The sequence below is a fragment of the Pelobates fuscus genome, chromosome 3, assembly GCF_036172605.1.
Source record: "Pelobates fuscus isolate aPelFus1 chromosome 3, aPelFus1.pri, whole genome shotgun sequence".
Classification (NCBI taxonomy): Eukaryota; Metazoa; Chordata; class Amphibia; order Anura; family Pelobatidae; genus Pelobates; species Pelobates fuscus.
In genome coordinates this window covers 120,856,678-120,882,488 of record NC_086319.1, presented here as the reverse complement: position 1 = coordinate 120,882,488, position 25,811 = coordinate 120,856,678, and the positions used below count along the sequence as shown (strand labels likewise).

The following is a 25,811-nucleotide window of genomic DNA, read 5'->3' as shown; positions in this document are numbered from 1 at the left end:
AATATAAATAGTTCTAAGCTTGCTCAGATGAAATTGCTCTTTAAAAGGTCACTCTAAGCACCATAACTACTTTATTTGAAGCGTTATCGGTGCAAGTACATTGTCCCTGCAGTCTTTCTTTTTAAATATGTTTTATTTATGAGATGGATAAGATTTTTCCTTTTGCAAGAGCTCCAGAAACTGTTAACCCCAGTTCCCAGGGAATGTGAACCTCAGACACCTTGGACACCATGCCTATGGTTGCGTGAGTGCCAAGGCTTTTGCCGCATGTCTTTCTGGGTATTTAAATCTCTAACTCCACGATAAAGAAAAGAAACATAAATCGGTTTAGTTTTTTTAACCGTTGCCTTTCTGAGGTGCAGAGGCTAGAGGAAAGAAAAAACACAAGCCACTCATGCGAATTTAGATGAGATTGCTTGCATTATGTTGCCCGCCCCTGCTGAACTACAGCTTCAATCATGCTCGCTAATATTCTAGCTACAGCTGGTAGAAGTTAAAATATACATCTGAAGTAATAGGATTGGGAGGCAACTACTTGCTAAACAGCTTTTCGGTGTCACCAGGTGTAGGACACCAATGAAAGGGTCCAGAGAGACAGGACAACGGCATGAAATAAGGGCCAGGACAACTGGAAAGCATAAAGGGCTATATTTAACTGTTTACACATTCGATTGCTTATAGTAACCATTTTTTAAAAAGACATCTCTTAAAGGGGGACTGTAGGCACCCAGATCACTTCAGCCCATTGACGTGGACTGGGTGCCAACTCCTATCACCTTTAACCTTGCAGGGTTAAGTCCTCCTCCAGTGGCTGTCTACCCAGACAGCCACTAGAGGGACTTCCGGCTTCTTAGATGACTTTTTTTTTTTAAAGATGTTTTTCTTTTAAATTAACCCCTTAAGGACCAAACTTCTGGAATAAAAGGGAATCATGACATGTCACACATGTCATGTGTCCTTAAGGGGTTAAAGGTTTAGCAAATTACATCATAATCCTGTACAGACAAGACAAAGCTGGGGCAAACATTTGCAAAAGAGGAGATAAATTGGGTTAGAGTAATAAAAGTGGTCAATCAGCATGGGAAAACAGCAGAACAAGTAGGCACATTCCAATAGTGACTCTTCCACTTTTGCTTTTTTTTGCACAACTTTTTAGAACAAAACTCTTTTGCTAAATCTTCCCACTGGTTCTTCTCGCTCCTCTGTATGCTTTCTCTATACTGATTGCCAGGTGCAAAGGACAGAGCTTATAACAATGACTGACAGGGAGTTAAGATGTTGTTCAGCTGCACGATAAAGAGGTGCGGATTTCCACATTTAACTTTATTGTTCACACCTCACAAATGAATATTTGTTAAATATAGGGATAAGTATATATTATGTTAAAGAGACTCTGAGCACCATCACTACTTTATTTCAATTCAGTTGTTATGGTGCGAGGATGTACCAGTTGCTGTTTTATCTTGAGATATTAAACTGTTAATGAACAGTTTAACCCCAACGTTGGCAAGCAGCTATCTAATTGCGCTGCTCCTCCACTTCCTCTTGTCTGAAGATTTAGCTGATATTCTCAGCCTCTAGCTAGCACCCCACTCAGAAATGTGAGTGATAACAGAACATAACATTCCAATCACTTTTCTGAATGGAAAATTAGAAAAGCATCGGCCTATCAGAATGATAAGTAGCGCAAAGACCTTAAGGTAAGATAGAACATTGGACCTTCATGTACCATAACAACTACATTGAGATAAAGCTTTTAAGGTGCTCAAAGTCACCCTTTAAAAATCAAGCAAAGTAACTGTTCCCTTTTAAAATGAATTTAATGCTACAGCCTTTTGCTGATATGCAAGTGCTGCAGTTAGAGTACTAAAATAAAAAAAATATTAATTAATTAAAAAACAACAGAATTAAAATATGCTGAATGCATTTTGCAGTGAAAAAAATAAATAAATACATTTTAAAAAAGAGGTCGAGGTGTTCCCTGAACAATATGTAATGTAAGCCCCTGATGGACCATGAATTCCATTTATTAAACTAAATGTCATTGAAAAATGACTTGACCATGAATCTAGCAAATACAACACTACTAAGTTAACCTAATTTGTCAATTTCACTTATGTCCCTATCGCAACACAGTGCAAAATCTGACAAGTCTTCCATTTCATTTTCCTGTGCAAATGTGTTACTAGAGTAACAGTGTTTATGCAGCAAAAAAATATGGATCATATTGATTTCAATGCCACTTCTATTTCAGGTGAATTGTTTAGACGACATAGCTATGATGAATATCCCACCTAAAGAGCTAACTTAAATAAAAAATGCTGCTGATTCAGACATTCCCGTCCCAGTTTGTTGTGTGATAAGGGCATGTGAATGACATTGCTTCATTATTTTTCGGAAAACTAATCAATACAATAAATCGCACCGTTTTATAGAAGCTTATAAAAATGTTTACTTGTTTGGGTGAACACTTAAATAGTTATCAAAGGAGGAAACGCAAGGTGAACAAAACATTGATTTAACCTTTTATAAATGGGATGGACAATGGCATTTGAATAAAAGACATCCTGCAAGAATTTGTGCCATTGAGTTCAATATGGACTTGATCCAGGATTTCACTTAATATAGAACACTTCATAAGAAGCCATCAATCATTCCATAAGGTTATCAATCGAAGTAATGTTGGCAGAAGGGTTCTATACCATTCTAAATTACTGATGTCTACTTACACTGTTTGCAGGCATTCGTCGGTTGCTAATGTATTCAAATGTTCCCTAAACATAAGGTTGTTTTGCCGTTTACCATATGCTTTACTGTTAAAATTCTACACGTCTTTTTTGTCTTCAAACATCAAATTGTAGAGTCTGTCTATTCCATTCACTTTGCAGAATACACTTTTTGTTGTCTCAATGCTTGATGGTAACATATTTAGCAATTTTTCATAATATGGTTCTTCAATTTAAAGTTTACAGCAACATATCTGCTTGGAGTTAAGCGTAGAAATAAAACTTAAACTGAAAAAAAATATCTGTAAAATCTGTATAGTTATTACTGTTAGGAGTATTGACTGAAAATAAATGGTAAAAACTTTTACTCATTTTTAGATCTAATTGTTATCTCTTAAAGGTAGACTATAGTGCCAGGAATACAAATCTGTATCGCACCCCCCTTTATTTACTTACGTACCTACTTACTAACTTATTTACTTACTTACTAAAACCCTATATTGACTTACCTGATCCTAGCAGCTTGACCTCCGTCACGTGATAAGGGGGCACTAATGATCCTGCATGGCGAGTGCTGCGCATGCATTAGGCCTCCCCATAGGAAAGCAGTTAATACTTTCCTATGGGGAAATAGCTGACGCTGGATGCAGAGTGTGAGGACGTCCAGGGTCAGTTAGCGAACAAAAAGTCTGTTAACATTCTGGAAGCGTCTGTAGTGGCTGTCTGGTAGAGATTGTCTTAGTGCTGCAATGTTCTGTAAAGGTTTTACATAGCAGCACTAAGTGCAATAGGAACACTGTACCCAGACCACTTCAATGAGTTGAAGTGGTCTAAGTGCCTATGGTGTCCCTTTAATCCTGTGTATCTAGATGATTTGATCTGAAAGGTATGATATATAGTTTTAACTCAGCTATTTCCAGTGCTAAGACTTCCTCAGCGCTTCCAATTCAATGCTCTTCATAGAGGAACTACGTGCGCATTCAGTCTTCCCCAGGAAGCATTAACTAAAGTTCAATTATACCCTGTTATACTCTTTGCCTTTAAAGGAAAACTGTCAATGTTATTATTATTATTTAACTTACAAGATTGGATGTATTGTAACCTATGTGTGTATTATTTCGTGGTACACATTTAAGTATATACTTATTTTCGATGTTTACCCTTGCTCTTTGGGTACAGTCATTTTTAAATTTCAGAACCACTACAAATCTGCAAAGACGATTCAAAATTAGAAGGGCTTAAACTAGCACCTAAAGCATTTTTGAAATTCTCATAAGATCTAGTCTTGTGGGCTGTGGTTGGGTAAACATTGCATCTGATCAGAAATTTCTTTTAAACTGGCTGCCTTTATGAGCAGGTTAAGCTAGGAGGAATACTGAAATAAAGTACTTATCAATACAAATAAATACACACAAAGGCTATAATGCATGCAGACTTTTATAATAAAAATTATACATTTTCCTTTAACATGGAGCTGCCTAAAGATTCTATTGCATTAAAATCCCAGGTACTATACAGTTGTTGCTAGATTCATTTTTGTGAATAATGCTTTAAAGCAACACAATAGCATTATGAATACAAACATGCTATAGCATCCCCTCACCCGCTCGTCGGTGAGGGTTTGAAATGTGAGTTTTACTTACCTTTCTCCCCTTGCCGCACTGATCTCACCGCGGCCTCTAGGCCTTGCTGCCTGATATTATCAAAAGTGATTATCTCAGCCAATCCAGTTCTTCCCCATAGGGAAGCATTAGGAGACTAGGGCATGTGTGGGACAAATTAGAATTTTGCTCATCCCTGGATTTTGTGCAACAACTTAATTCCAAGGTTATTCCTAAATATCAAATGGGCATGCTACAAATCTTAAAATATAGAAGGTTATTTGCAAGGCCATTATAGCTAAATTACACACAAAAAAATATATGCTTTGCAATAATGGAGTAATAATGGGATAAATCTCTACAGTAATACTTTATTTATATAAATCAACCTGCTACCTATATTCTAGTCGCAGTTTGACAATGTTATGGTGTGTGGATATATAACAACCCTTCTGCAAAATATTCTTTAACAGGCTAAAATACATGCCAATATAGTGCATGACCAGTATCATAGGTTTACCTTCTTCACAGTTTTCTCCCTTGAATCCCAGAGAGCACACACAGTTTCCTCCCATGCAAGAACCATGGCCCCCACATGAGGGGTCAATGCACTGACTGCTGGGTACATCACATTCTGCTCCTTTCCATCCACTGTAACAGATGCAGGCTCCTTTGGAGTATTGTCCATTACCGCTACACAAAACCGGGCATGCAGCTATAATAAAGAGAGAAGACTTGATAAATATAAATGTGCTTACATGGGCATACACTATTTGCAATATAAGTTAATCAACCAATACACTTGTGGTTTTAGGCAGGCTGTTTATTGATTATTCTCACTGCTCTGTGACCTCTTTAAAAATATATTTAATCTGTGTAATATAAAATCCAATACGGTTTGATTTTGGCAACTTTACCTCGGTTACATATTGAACAGATGCTGTAAATCAGTAGAAATTGCAAACATGCCCAAATACAGGTACATTACTTGTACATCCATTCTTTAATTGGAGGCACATTTAATTAACAGTGAACACTTCATTACAAGGTTTTCACAGATATGAGAAGAGATACAATTATTTATCCAATTGGCTCTACAATTATCATATTTTTTTCTACAATAACATATAAATGCCATCTCTATTTAAGTATATTAAAGGGATCACCATGTTCACAGCAGCATATATTAATGGTTGTTGTGCTGAGAAGCTGTCCATAGCAGTGTTCATTTTGTCGACTAACAATTTTAGTCAAATTTTAGTCGACTAATATTTTTGAGATTTATTCGACTAAAACTAGACGAAAATTGAAACAACTCAGATGACTATAATCCGACTAAAACAGTTTTTTAGTTAAAGGGACACTATAGTCACCTGAACAACTTTAGCTTAATGAAGCAGTTTTGGTGTATAGAACATGCCCCTGCAGCCTCACTGCTCAATCCTCTGTTATTTAGGAGTTAAATCCCTTTGTTTATGAACCCTAGTCACACCTCCCTGCATGTGACTTGCACAGCCTTCCATAAACACTTCCTGTAAAGAGAGCCCTATTTAGGCTTTCCTTATTGCAAGTTCTGTTTAATTAAGATTTTCTTATCCCCTGCTATGTTAATAGCTTGCTAGACCCTGCAAGAACCTCCTGTATGTGAATAAAGTTCAATTTAGAGATTGAGATACAATTATTTAAGGTAAATTACATCTGTTTGAAAGTGAAACCAGTTTGTTTTTTCATGCAGGCTCTGTCAATCATAGCCAGGGGAGGTGTGGCTAGGGCTGCATAAACAGAAACAAAGTGATTTAACTTCTAAATGACAGTGAATTGAGCAGTGAAATTGCAGGGGAATGATCTATACACTAAAACTGCTTTATTTAGCTAAAGTAATTTAGGTGACTATAGCGTTCCTTTAAAAGACTATGACTAAAACTAAATTAAAATTTGCCAACAAAATTAACACTGGTCCCTAGAAATATATTTATGGCCACCGCAAATAAAGGCATGCTCCGCCCACCCTCAGCCTACATCTCTTGACCTTGTCCTCACACAACACCGCACACAATAACACACAACACTCAGTCTCCGCCATACATATACAACACCCAACCATTCCCATTCACAGAACAAAAGCCTGTGGCTCTAAGAAGGTCCCCAATCTACCATGCTGCCAAGAGTTTTGGGCAATCTTAATCTGGCTCTGTGTATGAGCGTGGGCCAATAGTTCAAGCTGTGCAAATCATCCTCCTGCGTCTGCTGAGATTGTGCTATGAATGTGCCAGCACACAGCATAGTTCCCTGTCAAGTGAAGAGCGATAGTTCCTTATATGTGAGTGGACAATGAATTCATGGAAGATATTAAAGGTCTGCTTGCAAGAGTGACTTTTTAGAACCACAACCACTACAATAAACTGTAGCAATAGTGCTTGGAGCATCCTCTTAAGAAACACTCCGATTCCTCCATTTGTGAACTTTCATTTGGTTAAACACTATGGGAGCACTAAGGGAAATTAGCAAACTAGTACATGCCACTATCTATGCAAGATTATCTAAGGCAGTGGTTCCCAAACAAGTCCTCATGGCCCACAGACAATCCAGGATTTATCTATGTCCCTGTTTTATTACAGTGAAGATATTGATACTGTACACAATACTGGAGACCCTATCTTCAGAAGGATATTGATACCTTAGAGAGAGTTCAAAGAAGGGCTACTAAACTGGTTCATGGATTGCAGGATAAAACTTACCAGGAAAGGTTAAAGGATCTTAACATGTATAGCTTGGAGGAAAGACAAGACAGGGGGGATATGATAGAAACATTTTAATACATAAAGGGAATCAACACAGTAAAGGAGGAGACTATATTTAAAAGAAGAAAAACTACCACAACAAGAGGACATAGTCTTAAATTAGAGGGACAAAGGTTTAAAAATAATATCAGGAAGTATTACTTTACTGAGAGGGTAGTGGATGCATGGAATAGCCTTCCAGCTGAAGTGGTAGAGGTTAACACAGTAAAGGAGTTTAAGCATGCGTGGGATAGGCATAAGGCTATCCTAACTATAAGATAAGGCCAGGGACTAATGAAAGTATTTAGAAAACTGGGCAGACTAGATGGGCCGAATGGTTCTTATCTGCCGTCACATTCTATGTTTCTATGTTTCTATAAGATACTGGCAAAACCTGGACTACTGGTGGGTCTTGGGGACTGGTTTGGGGAACGCTGCTATAAGGCAAAGGAAAAAAAAAACAACAACACAAGTTAACTATGAATTTGCAAAATTAAAGAAAACATGCGTAAGATGGAGATTAGTTTTTCCAACCTAACTATTTAAGCTAATACAAATACATATGATCTGCCAAGAAAGCTTGAATAAAATTCAGCATGGCCACCACATTGGTTACAACACACACTGATTATAAATAAATACATCAATATATACATTCATATATACATAAATAATATTGGTATATTTCTCACAAACCGTGGTGTTATAAGTAAATATATTTGTGAGTCCAGGCCAACTCCTTGTCTTTGCACCCCTCCCTGTCACAGATGCCTTATTCCAAGGCCCTATTTAACCTTGACCAGCAAAGAGTCCCTGGTGGAAGGATTTTCCAAGTAAGTGGATTAATCTCATAAGAGCAGGCGTTAGGTTGCTAGAATAGAACTTGCCAAAAATGGGGTACATTAGCTTTGTGGCAGGCTTAAGCAATGTATGAGCATATACTGTAACTAAACCCCCACTGTTTTTGCACAGATTATGTGTTTAAAAAAAACCTATTACAATCTGTGAGCTTTATACTTCTTTTCTGGTTGCTATAATACAGCGCTGCCCTCCGTGAACCAAGAAGGCTCCTGTACAGCTCAGTGAGTGATGTAACATACAGTTATTTTGCAAGTTGCATAGGGATTGCAGTTCTGGTTGGGAATTTTTTTTCTATGCTGAGTGACAAATGAAATGCTGTCATGGGTGTGAAGGTAAGTGTGTTTTTTATATGAGAATTAATTTCATATTATAAAGTAATGCAAAAGAAAACTAATTTTGCGTAGGCAGGGTTTTTGTTAAAGTGAATGGGTTAAAAAAACCTAATTTATCTCTGTGTATCTATATTAATTTATATTTACAAAAACAAACCAAAATAATACTGTATTGTTTAAATCAATCTTGCAATGAAGTCAGATTTATACACATATGATTACTGTCCACATGATAAAGATATGAGATTTCGGCCAGTGCATGATTAATGAACTATTAAATACTAGCGTCTCAGTGTGTCTTCTGAATTTAAATATGACACCATTACCTCTATTACAATATCAATTAGCATGCTGCACTTACATTGCAATAAGGATACTTATACCATTATAATGGATAGTTATAAGTTCCAGTTATGACACAGGGTTAAATAAGGGAGATTGCACACCTGAGACCATCTTAATTAATTCATTAAATAACTGATTCTCATAAATTCGTCTTTCAACCATGATCTCTAAGAAGATAGTAATAATTTCTGGATAGCATATAAGACAATGTAATTAATATACATCATGTAAAGGTCACGCATAATTTACAAGAGAAAAAAAAAAGAGGGATAGTAAATGTCTCAACAAACTCATATTCAAGTAAAATAAACTTTCTGTTGAGTATACTTATAATTTGCTAATGCGTGTTTAGATTGCAACACAAAACTTTTACTGCATGATTCTTACCTACCTTTCTGTACCTTACTGTTCGAGACATAGGTGAGTTATAAGTGTTATACGTGTTCAGCAGTCCATAACATATGAAACCCAATATAACTAAAATAGTGAAAGATTAACTTTTATAACAACCACTCCTCAATGTTTCAATGGGATCTGTTACTGTTTAACCCCTTAAGGACACATGACATGTGTGACATGTCATGATTCCCTTTTATTCCAGAAGTTTGGTCCTTAAGGGGTTAAAAGAAGATGATGAGTTAGGACATATAGGAACAATTTGATACGTAACTGAGGTACCTGCCAATGCACATATCAAAAGGATAGCAGGGTGTTTATCGGTGTCGCAAATTGGTTGTTCAATATGCGCAAGTCTTTTAGTTTCTATCTTCGGAATCCTGAAATACACCCCCTTGCACTCCAGCTCTCTCGACCCACTGTCGGAGGGTGCAGCACCTCTTTTTAACAGGGGCCACTGGTCAACACAGTGGTGCGGATCTCAAGGTTATAATGTCTTTGGACATGTACAACACTAAAATCTAGTGCCCTGTCAACTAGGATATCTAACAGTTTTATATTTGTATTCTCTTTCTTGACTCATTCTATTCTAAATACTTTTCTCCTCTAACGGTAAAAAAAAAAAGGGGGGGCAGTAGGGGGAGAGTGGCAGCATGTTACACAGATTATTGCCTGCATGCAACATCTCAATGTTACTAAATCTCAACAGAGTCTAATAAGTAACTGTAATGCCATGTCCAATATGATGTTGATATACCTTGTATCTCTTGAATGTACTGAGATTTTACTAGAAAAATATGTTGTTTGCCTCTCTACCTGATTGCCTATTCATAAATAAAGAATTTAAAAAAAAAAGATGATGTGTTAGAATAAGTGTCTCAATAGTTCATTACAACTGAAAACCAACAGGACAAAAATAGTGAAACATAATATAACAACCACAACCGGACTTCTGTATTGAGATCTTTTTACCGTTTATGAGAGATTGGTGAGTTAGAACAAAGGTATTCAATATTCCATTAAACATTAAAACCAATAAGGACGAAATGGTGAATAATTAAACTTTCATAACAATCCCATTCCAATGTTTCTATTGGGTATTTTCTTTTGGTAATGTTTTCAAAGGTTGTGATTGTTATATAATATTTTTAAACAACTGCAATAATTCTAATTAAAAAGTGCTGTCTTGCCCACTTATTTGATACAGTCATTGTTTTACACTTCTGTTAATTACATTCTCTATTATTTGAGCTCTGCATGTTATCTAATGTGCACCTAATATACCTTACAGTTCATACATATGTTACTCTAGCCTTTTCTTCTTAGATCTTTGAGTTATATTTTCATTTTTCAAATAACCTTTTTCCCACTGCGATTTTTTTTTAAATGAGATTTTGCTGTTGGTAAGTTACCTTTTCATTTAAAACAGTGATGGTATTACCGGTTGCATTATAGAAACCCCACAGATCTCTCCTTCACGCTCAATCAATTTACATGTTTTTAATGGCTCAAAATAAGCACGACTGGTTCGAAACATTATCATCAAATTGCTTATAAGTGAATATTATAACACGCAAGGCAAATGTATAATCTACAAATATGGTAATTTTATCACATTTTGTTACATTTGCCTTGGAAAAAATAGACATTAACATTTGCATCCACATATTCCATTCAGCTTTATTGGAGTAGGAGACACAAGCATATGATCAGCCCTTGTCAACTCTTCACCTTGCTTGAGTTTTTACAGAAATGGGAATAATAATTGAGAATGTCCAATATATAGCCACAAAATAAGCTTTACATACCTTTCCAAAAAAGAGGTATAACTTTCTACCATAGAAATATGTCATATAATTCACATTATAGGTGTCATGTGGATACAATTTTGAAAGTATAAGAGAAGTGCACCCACTGATCATTAGGAATCTCCTTTTTGCTACCTCTTTCAAACTAAATACAACATTAATAATTATTGGTGTTTACAATTTATCAACAAGTATCCTTATTATGGCCTATTCTTTAAAGGAACACATCAACTTATTTAAATTTTTAAGGGGACAGGAGCATCCTTCTTACCTTCAAGCGTCAAACCATTTTGTGATGGTTTCCCCCCTGACTCCCTGAGCTCTACAGAGTATGCATACCACAGATTGAAAACTAAGAATTAGTGAACTGGATTGTAATTACCATACAAAGATAAAGAGTCATTGCATTTTTAAGCTCAAATAGTAGAGCATGAAATAGGCATTTTATAAAAAAAAATGTGTTTCTTGTATCAAATGTGTAATTCCCAACAAATTGCAGGATAGTAAGAAACATTTGAAATTCCAGTTTTCACTGCCACTTTCCAGAGTTGTGCGTTCCTTTAAATTTCTTATGTTTACGATAACCTGAGCATCACCAATAAGTCAAGGTTAAAAAATGTTATGCTAGAATGTATCAGAATAAAAGAAAACAACAATGCATAACAAAAAGCACAAACTCACACAACAGCAGTAAAATGTATTTAGGTGTCAGGTGCATTAAAATAAGGGAAGGAATTTTTACATTATATATAGCTTGTAGATCAGCTTCTCCCATTTTATCAGATAAAAATAAATTTAAAGGATCACTATAAACACTACAAACATGTATTCCTGACCCTATAGTGTTAACACCACCATCTTGCCCCCCTGGGCCCCTCATGCCTCCATAAATATAGCAGAATCTTACTGTATTCAAGCCTGAAGCTGTAGATCTGCATGCTGTTTGCCTCAGACAAAAAAACAATCTGTCTGCTGACATCATCAGTATTGGTGGCCTGATCCAATCACAATGCTTCCCCTTAGGATTGGCTGAGACTGACAAAGAGGCAGATCAGGGGCAGAGCCAGCACAATTCAAACACAGCCCTGGCCAATCAGCATCTCCTCATAGAGATTAATTGAATCAATGAATCTCTATGAGGAAAGTTCAGTGTCTGCATGCAGAGGGAGGAGATACTGAATGTTTGGAGGCATATTAGGCAGCCATGACCCAGGAAGGATCTCTAGCAGCCATCTGAGGAGTGGCCAGTGAAGTTATCACTAGGCTGTAATGTAAACACTGCATTTTCTCTGAAAAGACAGTGTTTACAGCAAAACGCCTGAAGGTAATGATTCTACTCACCAGAACAAATTCAATATGCTGTAGTTGTTCTGGTGACTATAGTTTCCCTTTAAGCATAATAACCCTACTATACAAAAGTATAAAAATGTTGTTGTCTTTAAAACAAAACGGAGACCATAAGGATGCAGCATATTTTGTAACATGTGTATATATATAAAAAAACAAGAGAAAGTGTTTTGTCTGAATGAATATTAAACCTTATATGTGTATTCTCCTTTAAGAACAGTAGTGCAAACTGCTTAATTGTAAAATTTGTAAGAATGTACATTTTCTTTCCAAGTCGAAGGTCTAAGGTTTGGGATTGTTGATCTTGGCTCTGATTTGGCCAAAGATATATTTTATTTTCCACAGAGAGACATTTTATTTGATCTACAGAACCTACAAAACTGTAAAAAAAATATGTACAAATATATATTTCTATTATATATATATACACTTGTGAGTATTTCCCGGTAATGTATTGATTCATGAAAGAACAAAAATATTGCAGTCTCACCTGAAAACTTTGATCGAAGGAAAGCTTTCCAGGTGAGACCAAAACATCAATATTTTTGTTCTATGCAACATAAACTACTTGATTTAAGAATATTTGTATTTTTCTTTAGAATTTAAGTTACGGATAATCTACAAAATACTAATTATATATATAGAACTTATGTTAGGGATAATCTGCAAAATACTAATTATATATTAGGATTGTATACTATCAGTATAAATAAAAGGATTTTGTCTTGCTTTTAAATCTTGGTACGTCATATTGACAGACACACCTGCTGTTTTAGATGTTGTAGAAACTTTAAGAGTTGGTAGTGGTACTAATCTGAACTAGGAAACTGATTAATTGCACATGCACTACTGGCTAATTGCACATGCCAAGGCACAAGTGCAGCTTAGTGAATAAGGGCCTTGACAGAGCTAGCAGGCGGGCTTAGGTGGAGGGTACGTTGTGATAGGTTGGTTAGCTAGTAGGTGTTGAACTTGTATAAATAGGCAGCCATTTTAGGTTTACACAATTTAATTTACTTACCTGGCTGAATTTGCCCCTCCCTGCCTCCCTAGTGGTTTGGTGTTTGAGTTAAATCTCCATTTTGTCACAACGGTGGGGTTAGTGAGCTAAAGGTTAGGAGTAAAACAGGCTATTTTGTTAGAAAAGTTACAGGGTAGTTATTTAGCTGGTTAAGAAGGGGTTTTAATATGGTTCACATTAAGTCAGGTAGGGTTCAAGTTCATCGGTAGCTCGGAATCTGGTAGGTGTAGGGGCATCTCGGTATACCCTTCCATGGTTATTGATTTAACTGGCACTTTACATATTTATGGTCGTGATGTTGATTGTTTGTTATATGTTAATGTGTATTGTGTACAGATATGGGTCATTGTCATTTTATGACTAAGGGATATGTTATTTTAAAGGGTTGTGTTGGGAGCAATGACTATATTTAATTTATATTATATGTTAATTTAAATTGACTATATATTTCATAAAGCCTTGGACTTATTTGACCCATATAACACCAGTGTCTGTGTTGTATTAGGTTAGGAAAAAGGGTGGGGGGGGGGGTTAATTCCACTAGCCCCTATGGTGACAATGGGCCTGTCATGTAATATCAGTGTTTTATTTATAACAAATATAAAGACATGCAAAATAGATTAATAATTATGCTCTACTAGCTTATATTGACACATAAAATGTGTTGCAAGTAGGTAGTTCCTTAACCCCTAAAGGACCAAACTTCTGGAATAAAAGGGAATCATGACATGTCACACATGTCATGTGTCCTTAAGGGGTTAAATGACTGCAATGACCTAGATTAGCAATGCTGATGTTAATGTAAATTGGTCAAGAGATAAAATCCCATTACTTGTACATCAAGCCAAATCAAATCAAATTGGGATTTGGGCCCAAAATAAGGACTGTCTGCCAGCAGGGCCTTTTAGGTTACTCACCACTGTACGCCTGAAGGATCCATAGAACTCTAACCAGGGGTAAATTTCTACTCACGAGGGATAAATACTCACTTGCCCAGCAGCTCGGTCAAGTTGTGATTGTCAAACATGCATTTGCTATTTGCAGAATAGAAACTAAGGCATTAAAATCGGATATCAAACTGAGGAGTTAACAGTAAAAATGGCTGACATAATTTAAAAACACGATTGTTAAAGACTAGAACACAGAGCTTCACGGTAATACAACTTAAAGTAATATTTCACTTTCTAAAGGACAGGCAGTGATTTTAACAAAAAAATTATATATTAGAAATAGCTCCTGCTTTTAAATTCCTTATGGATCGGGGGTCATATCCTTTTACAGCATTAAGGTGTTCAAAAACTGTACAATATGCTATAAATGTTCATCTATAAATTACTAAAATAGCAACATTGTCTCGTCTCCACACAGATACTCGAACGTGTCCGAAGTTGGTCAGTTAAAATGTTGGGAGATATGTATTTGTAGGATCTTTTTAAAATATTGACGTCATAAAAAATGGTTTGTTAATAGGTTAAGCATCCAGAAAGAAAATGAATACTTACATAATTTGTTCTACTGATGAATTAAAGAATTTCGGAAGGACAAAAATCTCATCAGGTGTGTCAAATCTCTGACATTCGGAATCCATAAGGGGAAAGCCACACACGCTGACTTAAGCACTAAAGTATGGATGCTTTAATTAATCCGGGGTGAATTTAATTGCTTCAGTTAAGTGGAAATCGGGTTAAAAATGATGCAGTGCATGCTGAGGTGTGTTAAAAACATGACATATGAGTTAGAGAAATCGATAAATTAAAAGTGCACAGATGTTTTAATTAAACCCAGGGAAGTTAACCAAGATCACTCGAGACTTTTAAGCCTATGATTAATTCAATTAATTTAAAATACCTGTAGAGAGAGGATGCCTCTGTTTTGTGAGTTATAAAACTTTTTAGTAGATAAGTCTATAAGCTCTTTGACAAACACCAAAAAAAAATTAGTTTTTAAATGTAATTAAGAATTAACAAGGATGTGAATATTTCAATAGCTTTGCTCAAAATGGGAACATCAATCTTTGCAATTATTGTTTTTCTTTGTAAACTACGGCCCTTAACCCACTATAAGCTAAACGCGTATCTGGCTTAAAGCCATTTCCTGTTAGTTATAGTTAAGATAGATCCTTCATTCTGTCTGTTGTTCTAAGGAAGATGTAGTTACTGGGCCTGCGAATGTTGCTTACCATATCGGAATCATCCAATATAACTGTACAGTCATATATACAAATAGGAAATACCAGTACAGTGGCAAGGCAGCAATCTTCTACCGTGCTTGGCTTTAATTACAGTAGGCCACCAAATCAGGGTCAAAACGAGGCTGGAATGGCAACTTTATTTGTGGGTGCTATTGCTAACTTACTGCAGAAACCTTCTATTTTATTAGTTTAATATTGTACGTGTTGCTTAGCAAGGGATACAGCGGTTATGTGACCAGCTGCAACATCACAAGATCTCATGGAATTTCAAAGGTCTGCTTAGCATCAAAGAAATTTGGCAATCCAGTCCCATTTTGACCGAGCATATAGACTTATCTTTATCACAAATAGGCTTGTTTGGTGGGTGGAGGAATGGCTCTTGGGTGCAAATTGAAGCCGCAATATTTTCTCTCACTCTTTTTTTTTCTCCAACTAGTATGACAGGTTGCCTACGTGGATTCAACTCTGAGTCCAGCAGACCTAGAAAGGGTGATACTCATTCTTAGTGATAACATATGAACAAATACCAATCAAAATTTAAAAAGAAGATGTGATTCTAGTATCTACATCTTACTGAAATTACCTAATTGTTGAAAAAAAAATATAATGATCTAGCATTCATCTGATGTCAAACTAATTACTATGTACTCTCATATTCATGAACTATCCTTTAAAAACCAAGAAGTCCATTAAGGTAGTTAAAAAAAAATCTGTAAAACTTGTTCAAAAAACAGTAGATTGAGAATATATGTGAGAACTAGGTTAAAAGAGGACACTTGAAAAACAAAACAGGGCATTACCAGCTCAAAGGAAATGTACCTACATGTTTACATTTGTATTTTGTTCACTCCACACTACATCAAACCTAGTTTCCAGGTCTGAAATTGGAAGAGAGGGAAATTGTCACCATGATTCAATTAGCCAGAACCTCTCGATCTCAGTTAAGCCCAGATATGCAGATCTTAGCTCCTGATTAGGAGCTTCCAGTCTTCATAGGAAGTAGTAAGGGCAGAGGCAGATACTCAGAGGACCCTAAGTAAGAAGTCAAACTATTCTAAAACTGTTTGACTTCTTACAGAGAGTTTTAGTGGCTATGGTGCTTGGAGTATCCATTAAAACGTCTGGTAATTAATTCTGAGTGGAGTGCAAGCATTTACAAGTTCTCCTGAAACCAGGTGGCAACCAATGTGTCAGCAGTTGAAGGTCTGTTAAATTTGAGACATTTTTCAGCAGCAAGAATACGCCAAATCCAATGCAGGTGCAACATTTGCTGTACCTTTCGATATAAGCATAAAGTAATTTTACAAAAATAAGAACATTTTATATAAGCGTGGGGTGACTGCCACATTTGGTTCTATGCTGGAATTCACAATTAGTATGGCTATTTTTATTATTTAACTTTGCTGACTATGTCTTTTTTTTTTTTTAAGAAAAATAGTTACAGTGATCTACTGGTTTTGTGAAAAATCTGAAAAAAATACTCTGCATGTTTACCATTTAACAAACCCTTTTTCTGTACTACCCATCATGCTGAATTTTGTTACGAGTGAAAACTGCATTCGGCTCAACAGGAAGTGAAAGCAGCAAAATTGTAAGAAATCAAGAACCCACCATGCTACTGTTGTTATAGAAAGGCTTCTTACAGCATCACGGTTTGCTCCTAAGCCCTCAAGCCTTTAGGTACATACAGCTGCCATTTACTTCAAACTTCTGAAAAAATGATGGAACTTGCCAAATAACTTTCTTTCTGCCATACAAGTTTTAAATTACTTTGCTGTTCAGCAGCTTCTATTTGTCAGACTACATTTGCCAAAAAAGTTTTTTTTTCCCTGTATATTACTAATTATTCTTGGATAGATTTTCTGATATTCTCCCAGGAAGATGATGTACACCAACATATGGCTGCCTTGTCCAGATCATTTTGTTCCTCTGTATTCTAGAGAAGGATACATTTCATTAATTTGAATTATTTAGAAACTGCAGCAATGCAAAGGTACCTAACGATTATACAATTACTATTATTTATAATAGGATAACGCATGATAATGACAGCTCAATGCGCGTTGATGTTAATTAACAAATTTACTCTAATTCACTGTTTTGAGCCTTTTCTATTCACTGTTTATGCTATTTAATAATGGGTATGCGTTTTAAACATCTGATGCAAATATATTTGCTGGAGATTTTGTTTTGAATGTAAACTAGCAAAATTACAATCCAGTAATGTATTACATACATATTATGAGGCAGAATTTACATTGTAGGCAACACAATCATTGCAGGCACTTCTCAAATTATGGAAAGGTTAAAAACCAACCAAACAAAAACACAAACAAAAAATAGATGAAATGCTACACAGGTTAGGTTTAGACAAAATCAGGTAAAACCCAATCACTATAATCCAAGATTTCCCATTAATGAGCTGGCTATAGTTTATTTCAAGTCTTTTTCAACTGTTCCCATAACAAGTGTCAATCTAGACAAGCCCCTAGTAGGGCGTGGAGGCTGGTCCATAGGGGAATATGGATAGGCACCCCCCCCCCCCCCTTTAGTTTTTATTGCAATAAGGTTTATTGGCATGGTAGGGAAAATTTAATATGTGTGTGTTGGAAAAAAATGTGGTTCTATCATGGTTAGTTCTACAATTTTTTTTTCTCCTTCCACTTTTCAATAACTGGAGATGTTGTTGACTTTTACTAATCGTGTCAGGATTTTTAGTCATTATTGAAAAAAATACAAACGTTTTCTGATCTAGACTGCTTAGTCTCCTCTAACAAGATTTCTGTTATCTTGTTACATCACCTATTGGCTTTGCTTTGGGCCATTGGATCATGGACACCCTAGAAGATATGCCTATGTATAGTCCTCTCTTCTAAGGATGTCATTAATAAGCAGCATTAGGGTGGAGCCACACCTCTTTAAAGTGATGTAGGTCTACTACTAGTAAAAATATAGATACATTAATTGTACTCTATTTGTTTTTAGTCACATATTGTATTATCCGCCATGTATTTGTAGCCAGTTGGACATGGTATATGAAGCTCTTTGCTTGGCTAAAATGTTCAGAATATATAGGGCAAACTGCATTACATTAAAATAATTCACAAATGTATACAATTGGTTATACAAATAAAACATAACTATTATTTATATTCATTTATCTTAATAAGTAGTAGTTACGTTTTATTTGTATAGCAAAGTCCTAGAGTGTTATCTGTCCGTCCGTCTATCTATCTATCATCTATCTATTGTTTTTTTTTTTTTGCTTTTAAAGATTACAATTATTCTTTTTGTAAAATAGCTATATTTCTATTTATCTATTAAATTAATTTTACTTTTAGTTATGATTATACCTTTCTAATTCATATAATGATATCAATCATATTAAGCCATATGCTGTCATCTCTGAGAGAACTTATTGTGTTTTCTCAAATATTCCTGAACATGTGACATAGTGCACAAGTATTTTCTTAATTTGTAATTTGCAAATAGGAATATAATTTTAACTGTTAGATATGTTCTTATGTGAGTGCATAAAATAAATAAGCATTCTTCTAAAAAACTTTATGAACATGGAATTGACAGAAGGGACAAGCCATTCTTATATTTACATGATTGAATTAGAAACACAGGAAGATTTACTGGCTAAAAATGTATACATATGTAGATGATAAAGAATTTTGAGTCAAAGTAATGGATATTCTGCAGAACCGAAAATGCCAAGATCTATTTTTGTTTGTCCCTCACAATAAAGTTATGCTCTTCCGTATACATCAGTTCACCTAGGAAAGAGGTAAGCAACCTTTGGCGCTCTGGATGTTGTGAACTACATCTCCCCTGATGCTTTGCCAGCATTATGTCTATAAGAATCATGGGATATTTAGTCCAGAAGAAGATTATGGGAGATTTGAACTACAACATCTGAAGCTTTCCTACCCCAACCTGATACCTTTCTATATCATATCACCCTTTCAACATAAGTCCTTCCTTCTAAGCTTACTTATTTCTACTTTCATGATAGTTTTATATACTTTTACTTGCCCCTTCTCTCAGCCCTTTTTGTGGATAGATGTTAGTACCAGCAACCGGATAATCATGTCAAGAGAAATTAAGCACCACTGCATGACGTGTTTATGATTACAGACCTGGTGGCTTCAATATAGTATGGCATTGAGTTCTATCAGTGTCAGAAGAAGCTACATGTATTATCTGTGCACCTGGTGACTTCTTAAGGGAGATATGAAGACATTGTCACCTGCTATCCACATTAGTAATTTATTAGTGTAATTCAAAATAAATCCAATAAAATCGCAGTATGATATATTACACTATTGCGCTCTCTCGTTCTGTTTCTGAGGAACTTCCAGCCTTTTGGGTTTTTGTCTATCCTTCAGGTCAAAAATTACTTTTAATGCTACTACGTTTTAAAATGTTTTTGTTGTTTTATATCTGAGAGTAACAATGCCTTCTAATTAATATAGGGCATTCAGAGCTTCCCTATATTTATTTTCCACTTCCTTTTATAAGCATCCATTTTGTGATCTACCCATACCTACCCACATTGCACCCTAATTTATGCAAGTATATATGTATATCTACATTTAAGTGTTGTTGTTTTTATTTTAGAGTGAGCAAGTATAATGGAAAATCTCGCATTGTTTTCAGATGGATGAGCTGCCCCAAATGACAACAGAAACCTATGGCCAACTCTGTGTGTCTTCATAACGAAATAAAAAAAGATACAAAAGTAGGAAACGCAATAAATAACCTTTATGGTTAAGCTGCAACATTATTCTGAGAAACACAGTGTGTTCCATGCATCATTAATCATTTTTGATAACAACAACTACACCGTACTCCCCATAAAAGTAACTCATAAAAGGGAGGAACATTTTTACAGTAAGTTTTGTAAGGCTCTCTTTTGATTGCATTGGGTTAGCACTAATAAAAACACTGCTACAGTTTGTTATAAAAGAAAACTAATGACACAAGACACACTAAGCTTGAAGGAGCCAAACTACGTGAATAATGACAGCTATTATGGGAGGTCAAATAATACTTTGGATGGAGCAGAATGCAAATTGCTCTAAGGAAACTGAGGCAATTTCAGTGTGATATTAACCCAAACAGATTGCTTATTATGATGCATAATCAATATAACTTAACTGCTTAGTGCTACTCTAAAGACAACTATCAAGTCACTTTTACATCTGCCTCCATCATCTGTTTTACATTCTCAGTTTTCAAATGAGTTTTGTATTGCTGTCTGCAGGATATTTCACTACATTGCCAACCGTTGCAACATTTTGTAGATAGCTTTTTTTAAATTTAAACTAGTATTTACACAACTAATTTATAGCATGAAAGAATAGCACTCACTGAACAGACTTTGGTATGAAGCATAGTTTTAATAATCCTTAAGATGGTCTATCTAGGACATAGTAATAAATTAGAGGGGCAAAAGTTTAAAATTAATATCAGGAAGTATTACTTTACTGAGCGAGTAGTGGAAGCATGGCATAGCCTTCCAGCTGAAGTGGTAGAGGTTAACAAGAGGAGAGAGTTTAAGCATGCATGTGATAGACATAAGGCTATCCTAGATATAAGAGGCTAATATAGGTATTTTGAAAATTGGGCAGACTAGATGGGCCAAATGGCTCTTATCTGCCATCACATTCTTTGTTTCTATGTTTCTATATCAGTAGTAGGCAACCTTTTACACTCCAGATGGTGTGGACTACATCTCCCCTGATGCTTTGCCAGCATTATGACTGAATGAGCATTATGGAAGATGTAGTCCTGGAGTGCTGAAGGTTGCCTACTCCTGGTCTATATCATACTATTAAAGGGACAATGAAGTGGTCTGGGTGCCAGGTCCCTCAGGTTTTAACCCTTCACATGTAAACATAGCAGTTTCAGAGAAACTGCTATGTTTACATAGCAGGATTAATCCAACCTCTAGTGGCTGTCTTCCTGGCAGCCGCTAGAGGCGCTTCTGCGACACTGGATGCGGAATTCGCATCCAGCGTGCAGAACGTCCTTAAGAAAGCATTGAGAAATGCTTTCCTATGGACTGTTAGAATGCGCGTGCGGCTCTTGCCTGACGTCGGCGGGGGAGGAGAGGTCACCAGTGCCCAGGGAGCACGGCGCTGGATTAAGGTAAGCTGGTGAAGGGGTTTTAACCCCTTCAGGGTCACGGAAGAGGGGCCCTGAGGGTGAGTGTCCCCCAAGGATGACGGGTTTGTTTTCCTGACACTATAGTGATCCTTTAATATAGAACACACCAAGTGTATCTGTACATGTAGTGGCTACTCACATGGCTTCATGGTGAACATGAAGTTATTGGTGATACTGAGCAGAAGATGTATGTCTGTACAAGAAAAATAATAATTGATAGGTAGTTTGTCAAATTAAGGTACTTTCTGTTATTAACGACTCCTTAGTTTTTTGGATGAGACATGGGACAAAGCATATGGTATATATTTGGATAAAAACAGGGGGGTAGGTGGTTTATCCAATTTTCTGATCGGAATTGGTGTTCCAGCTGCTTTTGGACTATTATCACTTTGCTTCCGCGCTGAATTTATTTTTGTGTGATTGTATATGGTATATATTTGGCTGAAAACTCCATAGAGTATCAATTATTATTACACTTATTATTACTGGAATATTTGCAGATTAATGAGCATGGCCACCACAGACCAGACCATTGGCTGAAAACTCCATAGAGTATAATAGCACTGGAATCTTCGCATATTAGAGAGCAGGGTCAACACATGCCGGATTACTGGCTGGAAACTCCATAGGGAGATCATATCACTGGAAACTTCCCAGATTAACCCCTTAAGGACCAAACTTCTGGAATAAAAGGGAATCATGACATGTCACACATGTCATGTGTCCTTAAGGGGTTAAAGAGCAGGGTCAAGACAGACCAGTGTCTGTCCATCAAATGGAGCTCTTGAACTTTTCTTCTTGTTTTATATTAAATTCATGTACATTATTTTCTTTAAGTATATTCCCTACTATAATCATTGCTGTCTATATATATATATATATATATATATATATATATATATATATATATACAACCTGCTAATATCTATTATATTGATAGCCTGCAATTGAAGAAACCATTGTATCCCAGTTCATCATTGAGTTAATCTTTTTATACTTTGTAGTCCCCAGTTACCGATGAACCCGTTAAATGCTTTGCTGAATCTCAGCGATATGATGTTTTGCAATCTATAGATAAACCATATCCATGATCACTGTACGCACCACCTATAACAAAGCTTTTCTTTAATGTAGATACCACATCTAAATATTCTACATAAAAAAATCACTAAACAAATCTAACACATCTATTCACTAAAGTTAGAACTAAAGCAAACTAAAAAAACTGAATTTAAAATGTGAACATAGCTATAGCTATGGTATGGCCATATTAACCGTAATTTTGAAATTCAGATATGAATAAGCTACAGTTCAGATTTTAGTGAATAACCCTGCAAGTTTTAGGGGCATTTGAGGAACTGCCAAATTGAAATAGCACAGGACAAGCAATTGTCCTAACAAATAATGTACAGAATACATATTCAAAATGTGATGTCATCTAATTTTCCATCATTTTAAATAATAGAATTTGGCGTCAACCTGCTGCCTAGCTCTTTACAATTATAGAGTGGGATTATATAACAATAAATAAGTGAGAAATAAAATAACATTGACTGATACAAATAGGGAAGAAGACTTCTAGGAATAATAAGCTAAAACCATATAATACCTATTAATAATGATTCTAAAATACATATATTTAACATAAAAGCATGCCATTTTTTCCAGCTGAGGGTACTCATTTAAGAACTGTTATTATGATTCCACTCTACAGGATTTATAGCTAACATTTAAATTCCATTAGCAAGTATATAAAACTTAGACCCATAATTATCCATGCTAACTGGCCTTGCTTTCAAACAAATCAGGAGATTAGGTATATTTAATGAATGAAGTTGGACAGCTACTGATTTTACCATTTCCATGATGTCACTAGTCAATCAGAGCAAAAGACAAGATTGTTATTTTAACGAGGAGATCATATTTTTGAAAGCCACACTGCACAGATACTAATGTTATCTGGGCATTTGTTGATTGTAAAGAGTAATCGCAGGCTTTGTGACTTATGAGTTTCGTTCTGCTGGAGATTAGTGGGAGTTTTCCGAGATGAATGAATGATGGCAATTGAAAAGCCACTGTCCACGACTTTACCTGGAACATGAAGTCAAGTGTCATGATAACATAAGGTAACAGAAGGTATGAGCTTAGCTGGGAGCTATGGGAGGACACTAGACCAGCTATTTAAGTCACAGATGTCTTGAAGACATAAAAAGCTGCGGTCACCTCTCTGTGTCTGGCCTTGTCTCCATGGTTAGGATCATCAAGAATGATGACCTCAGCCAATTCAATGCTTTTGCATTAGAAAACATTGGGACGTTAGTGGGCATACCGAGCAAATAATACACTGGGCCAATCCGATGGGTTCTAGGAAGCGACGCTAGTGGCTGTGAAAATTGGCCAGAAAAGCATTTACACCATGCTATATAAACATTGCCATTCCTGCAGAACAACAATGTTTTACATTGTAGGTTTAAGCAGACAGGGACATGGAAAACAGACCACTTCATTGAGAAGAAGTGGTCCGAGTACCTATAATGTCCCTTCAACCTGCATCTATAAGAGACACATCGCAAAGCACTCAACCGTACTAGTGCCTGAAGTAGGAACTTTCCAAAATCAGTGCTCAAACATTAGTTCAGAGGAGTTGCTGAGAATGAGTAGTACACATTCAGTGCACCACATTCGCAAGGGAAGTCCTCTTTCTGCATTAGAAGAACATCTCTGTGTCGACAAATCTAATGAAGGATGCTATTACAACATGCCCTTTATTCCAAACAGAAAGTTAGTAATTTCGGCAACTTTATAACACAAGTATGCTCTGACCAAGTATAATTACAAGTTGGAGACTGTGTAAACCAATCAGATGTTCAGGTCACTGCCCTATTGTTGTGTTTGCTCTCATTTTTCTGTGCTACGGAACTGTTGACCAAGCTTAGCCTCTCAGCTCTGTGTATTCTGTACTACTTTGACCTCAGCTTGATCTTAACTACACTTCTGCCTCTCTGTATGCTCTACACTAAAGTACAACTTTTATCAAAGTTTCAATTCCCACTGCTTAAAAATATTTTGTATTAACTGAAACATGATGTTTATTTTTATTTTTTTAATTATAGAAATCCATTAAAATAACTCACTTTTTATATGGCTGGGCAGCCAGGTTCAGTCAAATTGTACTGTTACCTGACCAGATTCTGCTTAACCTAACTTGCCAGCTGCTGCAGGTAAACCCACAGCACAGTGTTGCCCTGCATGCCCTTCAGAGAAGCAGCAGGCCGCCTTGTGTGTGTTTGTGTGTGTGTGTAAGTGTGAGTGTGTGTCTACCTGCTCTCTCCCCGTTGCAGCCCCGACCCCTCAGGATTTAACAAACACATTTATGTTATGAATTATATCTATGTTTATGCTTGTTGTCAGTGTGTTCTACCAGTGACAGACTGGGGACAAACTATGTGTGCAGGCCAGTGTAGGTGTGCTCTCAGACCCAACGCATTTTCACTGCAAGAGCACTGCAGCTATCAGCACTCTCTCTCATCCTGACACAAATTGATAACATTTCCTTTCTATATGAGCTGCTCTGGGCATCACTTCCCTCCCTTAACTCAATCAAAAAATAAAGGTTTTCCAGTTTATTCCAGGTCTGTCCCAGGTAGAAAGGAACACATTGTAAACAAACATAAATATAATAAATAATATACATGTGGTTGTTAAATGCTAAGGAAACCTGCAGGGGAGAGAGCAGGAAGACACAGAGACAAGGGTACCTGCTATAACGTGCATACAGGACAATGCTGTGATTGCCCTCTGTGAATCTGCTCAAGTTAGTTTGAGCAGAACTTGGTCAATAGACTCTGACCTAATATGGTTGCTTATTTAGATAAAATAGTGACTTAAAAAAAAAAAATCAATATATATCATTAAAAATATATTCAGTAGATGTAATAAACTTAAAAAAGAGAGAAACTTTTGTGACAGTTTTCTTTTAAGCCTGACCATTATGAGCACTAGAAGTATGTGTCTATCCTGTGTCTCCTGTTCTGAACAAAATTTAGATTTACGTCATGCATGTTTGGCGACTATGACTGCTTGACAAGCAAAAAGCTAGCAATGGATTGAACAACTGCTTTTTCTCTGCCCCTTGTTTATTCATATTATACATGACATATCTGTTAATAATGTCTATTTTTTACATTAGCAAAATCTGTCAAAGTAGAAGGGCATAAGCAGGACCA

General features: G+C 36.1%; 1 protein-coding gene across 2 annotated transcripts in view; it reads right to left on the bottom strand.

Moving 5' to 3' along the window:
- The window catches only part of TENM2 (teneurin transmembrane protein 2), a 2,177,747-nt gene that overhangs the window by 183,700 nt on the left and 1,968,236 nt on the right, over nucleotides 1–25,811 (bottom strand). For both annotated transcript variants that reach the window (XM_063447436.1, XM_063447438.1), the window contains one exon: nucleotides 4,848–5,042. In XM_063447436.1, coding sequence (XP_063303506.1) covers nucleotides 4,848–5,042 — 195 coding nt within the window. The remainder of the gene's footprint in view (nucleotides 1–4,847; nucleotides 5,043–25,811) is intronic.